The sequence below is a fragment of the Pangasianodon hypophthalmus genome, chromosome 9, assembly GCF_027358585.1.
Source record: "Pangasianodon hypophthalmus isolate fPanHyp1 chromosome 9, fPanHyp1.pri, whole genome shotgun sequence".
In the NCBI taxonomy this organism is placed as follows: Eukaryota; Metazoa; Chordata; class Actinopteri; order Siluriformes; family Pangasiidae; genus Pangasianodon; species Pangasianodon hypophthalmus.
Window position 1 is genome coordinate 21,490,855 of NC_069718.1, and position 8,552 is coordinate 21,499,406.

Here is an 8,552-nt window from a genome sequence, read left to right on the forward strand (position 1 = left end):
TTGAATTATAGCCAGCACTACTGTCAGAAAATTATTCAACATCTGACCAATCTGAATCTAGAATTCAACAGCAATGGGGTATTATTTAGAAATAGCATCTAATAGACAAATGGCACCATATATGTGGATTCTAAAATTCACAGACATTAAAAACATGCCACTATTTAGCAACATAAAGAGACCTGTACAGTTCCTCTTGTCCTTGTACTAAGCCCGAGTCTGAGGTCCTGCGAGTGAACACTAATAATTTATTGACATCTGATCCTCTCTCAGTCACACGCCGAGTCTGTTACAGGTCGATTGGCCTGTGCTCTAAAGGACATCCATCACATAAGCACACAGCACAGCAGACACTGCAGATCCATTACAGTCTCCTACACTCCACATCATTTCTGAATACTACTACTGGAAGAGCATTAAAATACTGAAATCCTTTTAACCGAAAATTACACCGATTTTTAGCGTTATCAGAAAAACAAACAAACAAAAAAACAACAACAAAGGAAAAGCATATAGGATTGTGAAACCTGCTAAATTACAGCACATTTTTCCTTTGCATCTGTAAAAGGCATGCATAAAGCTTACCAGCCACTCAAACCTGCTGCTAATAAATACCTGCAGAAGAAATGGGACCAGGAGCACTATGACGAGCATCGAAAGAAGGTATGTAGCTGCCTTTATACAATCCAGATAGCAAATCTTCATGTTTGAGTTTAATAATGTCCAGTGTGGACTGGAAGAGCATTGATTATTAAATGCATCCAACAAACATGTCACATTTCTGCCATCCTTGACTTTCAGACTGTCAAACAAAATGCAATGGAACATCATAACTATTTATAGAGGATTTGGAATTGTGTGAATAAGGAGATATGTATTATCCTGTATTATGGGAGTATGTATTATCTGATTGGATGAAACTCCTAGAGTTTATTAAATGATGACAGTACTCAACTTCACACTAGCTCATAAACATTTAATTTTTGCTGGTTACACAATGTCACAACAGTCAAGACAGTGACTACTATTCTATTCTATAGTTTCTGCTAACTACTTGTGCTAACTACTGCTATGATTAATAAAACTAAACCAACAACATTATCAGCATGGTCTGGAATTGCATTGCCTCCGAATGACTTATTAATGCATTAAATTAATTATTTATTAATTATTCCAACAACAAAAGACCTAAACAGTCCACCCCGTCTAAATGTGATTTGGTATTTTTAAAGCTGTGTAACAATTTGTGTTTTTGTTTTTCTGTCAAAGGCTCAGTTGTGTTGTGAATGATTGTTATATTACAAATTCTAGAGATTTTGATGTTCACTGAATACCTGTAAAATGCAAGGGGGACTGAAGTGTTAGCAGATAGTTATGGTACGTAATCAGTAAAAGGTCTTTGAAGTTGGTTGTTCTGCTGAAAATAAAATAATTTTTTGTGCCCATGAGGTGAGGGAAGCCAAGCCCGTAGTAGACACCAAAGGCATCCGAACGCCAACCCACATTCAAGTAAAGCTAAAGAAAGCACAGGTATGTACACATAAGGTGACAAATTACTTCTATTTTAGCTTATATACTATTTGTACTAAAAATCTGCAAAAAATGACCTCTTAGCAAGTGAAAATATTGATAAAAATAAATATATCTTGAATATTGTCATATTTATCTAGTATTATATGATTACAATAAACAAAACATTATTATTCTGAGACATTTTCTACTAATTACAAACTTGAAATAGTCTTATTCTATTGGCAGATAATGTTCCGATTTTAAGAAATTTTAGAAATTTAGAAGCAAAATTATCTGCCAATAGAATAAGACTATTTCAGGCTTGCAATCAGAAAAAAATGAAAGATTTAATTGAATTGAACTGAGTAAACGTATCTAAAAACAGGATGAATGATTATATATTTGATTTATAATAATAATAATCTCATACAAAAAAAAAAAAAAATTAGATAAATTTGCTCAGAGATTTTCAATTGCTTTTTTGCATTGTGTAGTTTGATAACAGTAGCATTTTAGAAGTAAATTAAATTTATTATTATTATTATTATTGCTCAACTGTGGTTTGATCAACATAATTCCCAGTCAGAAACTCCTTTGGTACACTGCGAAAAATGTGAAAAAGTGAAAATATCTTGAAAATAGTCACATTTATCTAGTATTTCCTATTATAATATTACAATAAACCAAATATATAATTACTAAACCTATTTCTAGATTTTATTTAAAAACTAATTTCAAGCTTGAAATAGTCATTCTATTGACAGACAATTATGCTGATTTTAAGAATTTATGTTTAGAAAGAAGCAAAATTAATTAATCGTCAATAGAATAAGAAAATTAAAAACTTAAAGTAAATGAAGATGTCTAAGGGTTAAATAATATTCTTTAGTTTATGGTAATCTTAGAATATTAAATACTAGATCAATTTGACTATATTCAACATACAGTATTTTCACTTGATAAGATGCCATTTTATGTCAATTTAAACCCAGTATGAGATAATTCAAACCTGGACATTTTACTTAAAAAAAATAAAGCAGTCAAGTCATGGGCAGTAAATATATGAGTTACATATAACATGAATATAAACACCATTTATAAAAATAGCACTAAAGTTTTACATATGTGTTTAAATCATCCACACATGCCCTAATGATGCTTATAATTCAATATAACATCATCATAATTGTATAAGGTTCAAGAGGAGAGGCAAGCCATTATCGACAGAGATAACCAACTGCTTGCGTCCAGACTAGCTGATATTCAGCATTCTAAAGGGCGCATAAACCACAGGAACTTCTATCCAGAGCGTAGGTAAGTAGCATTTCTGTGTGTGAACGTTCTTGCCATTTTTAAAGATAATATTAGCATAAACATACCTCTACACTAACACTGAATCTGTTTTTATCTCTCTGAAGATGACTACTACAATCATGAACTACAATGTATTTGAATTCTCCAAATCATAAGTATCTAAGCAAAACTGAGCTAGCTGAGCTATATTACCGTTGATATATATTACCATATAATATATATAGCTGATATATATTACCATATACATTCATTTATGACACCAGTGAGTTGTTTAAAGAATTGCTTTAATATGTGACACTAGTTATACTATAACATTAACTGGTTTATCAATTTTTCTACTAACGAGCCACTAGGTTGCTAGCTAGCTATGATAGCTATGATAGCTCATGGTAAAATGCCCTGTTATTTGTAGCTAAGATAACGTTGTGCTAGCTTTCCATGGTGTTGCAAATATCAGTAAATTCATATTACCGTAAATATTACAGAAATTTATATTATTCTTATTACTAAGAGCTATTATGAGCTTCCTGCCAAATGTCATTGTATAATTTGCACTTTAATTATATTTATTTGGTTCAGCTCCATTTGTCCACACTCCTCACTAATAGCAGTATTTAGGCCCATGACCCCTGACTGCATCATTTAAAATCCTTTGCTGAACAACATTTATTATTTATTGTGCCTCTTTTTTCAGTATTGTGTTTTTGCAGTTGGCTTACTGTTTACGATTTTCATAAAAAAAAAAATGTCACCAGATTGCTAGGGTCAGAGTTGTTGAATAAAATAGCATCTTTTTCAGCTTACCAAACATGAATTCTCCAACTTTTCTTGGGAAAAAACAGACAATGAGGCAGATCATTTTTTTGGGTATATGAAGGGATTTTTTAAAAACAACTGTTAGTACATTATTAGTTTAAACAGTCTAATACTTAAAATGTAGGTATAGATGTAGATCTTTAGCCTAAAATTTGGAGAATCTGAAAGGGTGCCTTGGTTAAAGCTTTGTTTACAGCATGTTTTATGTGGGTTCATTTCACCCCTGAGCTGTAGGTGTAAATTGTTAATGTTTCTTCAGCAGAGTGCTCATGAATTACTGAGAGGCAGCTTCCCCAGTGTCTAGTTAAACCTGTAGAATTCTATCCTCTGTATCTTTGTAGACAGCAGAGGTCTTCCCACAGTCTCACACAAACTGTTATTAATATGTAAGTCAGTGGAATCAAATTCACATAGCCATCTGAGCTTGGGGTAATTTTATCCAGTTAGAGGTATTTATAATTGCTAATAAGCATTTTTTGGTACCACATTTGAATTTTTCGGAAATTTTCACACCTCTCTGCAGAAACATGCAGTAGTTCATTTTATGCCCCAGAATGCTCTACAGCGATCAAAACACTGCATCTCATTCCACCAAAACTGCAACAGTAGTGGTTTTGTAACATGAATACTTTGTCACAGTCACCTCAGAAACACTAACAACGGTTGGCATTAATGCAGATCCACTATTTAACATAAATCTATGTAAGGTAAGGAATAAACAGTTGTTTGCTCTGTATTTTGCTGGCTTTGATTGTTGTCCAGTGTAGAATTTGTGATTTAGTAAACTGATTTCCAGTTTGTTTTCATGTTAGGTTTAGAAGATAAGTGTAAGCATTTTGTAATGGTGTATGTAAGCATTTGAGCTATGGAAATGCACAATATTAAATATTGCCACTGAGTGAGAGCTGAATGAAAGAATTTTGGAAATAGTGTTCACTGAATGCTTATTGTATTCAAACAAGGAACAAAATTGCTCATTGTTTGGTTCAAATAGGGCCTTGTTGTGTACTGAAAGGACTTCTTAGCAATTACAATAAAGTTTCCTCAGTTTGTTAGTGGCAATGTTGTTCTTCAGTCTGAACTCTGAGAGGAGGAGGGCCGAGCTACTGCAGGTGACTCATGAGAATCAGACGATCTATAAGCGGATCACAGCTCAGGAATCTGAATACAGGCAGGAACTGTGGGAGGAGGACTGGGCAAGGACCAAGCAAAGGCGAGATGGTATTACACGCTATCCACAGGGAGTGGCTGATAAGCAGGTAAACAACACCGAGTGAGAGGACATTTTAACTTAGGGCATATATGCACTTTAAGGTTGGTATATACACCATCTGCGGTGAACCATCTTCATTATCCCATATTCAAAACACTGCCAGATTTTGTTCCAGTACAAGTTTGAAAAATCATATTTAATATGAACACTAAAATATGTTTCTCCATTTGTGTGAGAAAGACAGATAAATTTCCATTTCATCAAGCTGGCCCTCATTACATATTCACTATGAGGAGAAAGTCATAAGTATCTTAGTTGAACCTACGGATGGGTGAAAATTAAAGGTAGTTCTTACTAGTAGTTCTGTTATGCTGTGGGGGCCATTTTGCTCATATGGTTTGGGTCCGTATGAGGGAAGTGTGACTGCAAATTAATATAAAAGTTATTTTGACTGATAACCTTTAACCTACAATGAAAGATTTCTATCCGGATGGGAGAGGTCTTGTCCACGATGACAGCTCCGTCTGCAGGACATGAGGACTCACTGAATAGCTTGATGATGATGAAAATGATTGCATTCACCAGATCTCAACTTAACTGAACATTGATGGGAGATTTTGGAGCAACATTTTAGACAACACCATCATCAAAACACCAATTAAGGGAATATCTTTAATAAGACTCAGACAATTTATCTTTTTTATGTTTTTTTTTTCTTTAATTTGTCACCTGTCAGCTAGCTTGATCTTGTAATTTAAATAGAACGGTGTTAACTATTGTGTAAATCAATTTACCACACCAGTTACCTTATGTAATTTAGGTCACTTGTTAAGATTATTACTAGCTAATTTGCACTTTGATTTTATCTATTAAGCTGGTCATATAGACTTGTTCACGCCCCAACAACGACAGCATGTAGGACCATGACCGATGACTAGGACCCTCTGGGGCTGTACAAAGTGACATATTGTTGCTTTTTAAGTAATGTGTTTAGCATAAAGTACATCTACTGTGGACTTATTGTTTGTTATTTCACACAAAATGGCTAGACTGCAGGAGTCACATTCTCTGAAACTCCTTCCAGTTGAGATTGGAAACTCTCCAAATTTATGATCAAGTTTAGCAGTAGATAGGATGCTAATATAAATTGTATGTCTCAATGCAGACAACCAGAAATCTGTGGATGTTTTGGACAATCTTGGATGCACAGTAAAACAGGATCTTGTCTTCCACTTTACACAGAAGTTGAAGAAAAGTGTCAAGTTTTTGGGAGGAGCACCAGGCCGGACACTGAGCTCATCCAGCAGATCAGAAGATGGCGAAACCACAGACGAAGATCTCCAACATCAGTGATGACTCATTCTTCCAGTGTCCTACCACCACTCACTAGTCAATGACATGGCACCCTTCAGAACATTAAGATCATGAATGTATGTATGTGATTAAAAGGAACACCTGGATTCCTATAGGAAGACATTCTCACTATTTGATTACGCTCCTAAATCCTGATGGCTTTCATAGCCAGTGTTTGTTGACCACTGGGTGGCAGCATGATTCTGTAGAATAATGTCCTTCATTCATATGCAATAACCACTTTATAATTTATTTCTAGTGAACTGAACAAACTCTGGCTCAAGTGTTTTTTAAATTAAAACAGCTTGGAAGATAGGTAGAATTTCTCAGAATATTGCATACTTCAGAATTTCAACTGTTACATATACATGAGTCCTTATTTACCACAAATTCACAAGTTTCTCATCTTAGACCTGCATGCTATGATGCTTTTTTGTGTCATGAGTTTCAGTTTGAAATGAAAACACATTTATGTATGTTTTGTATATATGTTTTCTACAGTAATGGCTTTTATTCCCTAATACATATTTTTGAATCCATCAGACTTGTCCTATCTACCATAAATATTCAGCATTTACTAATCAAAAAAAATAGGTAACCAGCATAAAGGTAGAACATTTAGTTGGGCAAAGGTTCAGTGCTTCTGCCAATCTGACATCCTGACTCCCAAAATTTTAACTCTGGCCTTACTTCATCTTGGTTCCCCATTCAAATGTTTAGTCTCTGCTTCATGGCCTATGAGTATCAGACCTCTCATGGATGAAATGAGATGATCATTCAAATAACTGCACTCATTAAAAATGAAAGGCAAAAACTCTCGGTAGTCCAGCTCTCACGCACTGGAGAATTGTTATAAATATTACCTCCACATCGCTGATCTGTGTCTCAATCTGACTAAAAATATATATTGTATATTGTGAAGTACAGACTATGAAGCTGAATGGAATGTGACTATATGCTTCTGAATGTAAATCTGCAATAAGTCTGATAAGGCTGTTGCTGTTACCCCGTTATACATTATTAATGATAAAGGCATCTTCCCGTTATGTGCTTTAACTGCTGAGTATCTATCTGTCCTGTTGTGTTTTGAGTCGTCTTAACAGGGATCAGAGGAAGAGGTTGCTCCTCACTGACATTATTAAATAAGAGGATCAGTGGATGAGATGAATACTTGAGCAAGATGTCTTCGTAAGAATGCACTGATCCACATTCTCCAGGTCTCCACGCTGCTGCACTATTGAACACGAGTACCAGAGACATAGGCAATATAGTCACACACAAGAATATTAAGGTTACCTCATAGTGAAGAAGACATGACCTTTTAGAAAGTCTTTGTCAGAGAAAAATACAAAGGTTCACAGAGGCATAACATCTGACATTTAGAAAAATACATTTATTTGTAAAGGGCACTCAAAACCCATCCATCCATATCTGTACCGCTTATCCTACACTGTGTCGCGGGGTTACCTGGAGCCTATCCCAGGGAACTCAGGGCACAAGGCGGGGGACACCCTGGACGGGGTGCCAGCTCATCACACGGCACAACCGCACACACACTCACACACCCATTCACACACTACAGACAATTTGGAAATGCCAATCAGCCTACAACGCATGTCTTTGGACTGGGGGAGAAAACCACCTGTACCCGGAGGAAAACCCCTAAGCACGGGGAGAACATGCAAACTCCACGCACGCAGGGCGGAGGTGGGAATCGAACCCCCAACCCTGGAGGTGCGAGGCAACAGTGCGAGGCACACAAAACCACAACAGACAAATCTCTAAACCCATGAAGTGAGAAAAGAAAGAAGAAAGCAAATACTGTATTTGGCATGTATGAGGTTTTAGATCATTTTAGTTTAGCAGAGTTTTATTTTTATTTAGTTTAGAGTGTTTCCTCAACATTATGGCAATAATATTTGTCAAGCTTTTTTTTTAAATACAAGTGCAACATTTTTAGTTATAGGAAACATTATGAAGCACATTAGGAATAAATAACATGTCTTTTGAATAGGAATGATATTTTTATAAGCTTACAGTCAAACATTCATAGACTTTCCAAATACATTAGTGAATGTTCTCAGAACAGTCTGTGATAGCTGGGATTCTTTTTTCCTTCTTTGCCAGATTGGATTTGTAGACACACAATTATTAGTAAAATAATACTCTGCATTTGCACTCTATAACAAGGCATTTTATTATTTATTATAAAGACACAGTGCTAAAAAGGATGGCAAAAATTAAATACACAGCATGATAAGAGGAAAAGTGCCTATATAGTTTACACCTTGTGCGTGTGTGTGTGTGCGTGGGTGTGTGGGTGGGTGTGTGGGTGCGTCAAATA

At 35.3% G+C, this 8,552-nt stretch overlaps 1 protein-coding gene across 1 annotated transcript; it reads left to right on the forward strand.

Moving 5' to 3' along the window:
- The first annotated feature begins 217 nt into the window (after positions 1-217).
- Positions 218-7,245, forward strand: si:ch211-284k5.2 (sperm axonemal maintenance protein CFAP97D1). The gene is made up of 5 exons (XM_026919055.3): positions 218-663; positions 1,450-1,530; positions 2,708-2,826; positions 4,718-4,901; positions 6,098-7,245. The coding sequence occupies exons 1-5, from the start codon at positions 571-573 to the stop codon at positions 6,206-6,208; spliced, it is 588 nt and encodes a 195-aa protein (XP_026774856.3). The 5' UTR covers positions 218-570; the 3' UTR covers positions 6,209-7,245.
- Positions 7,246-8,552: the final 1,307 nt, after the last annotated feature.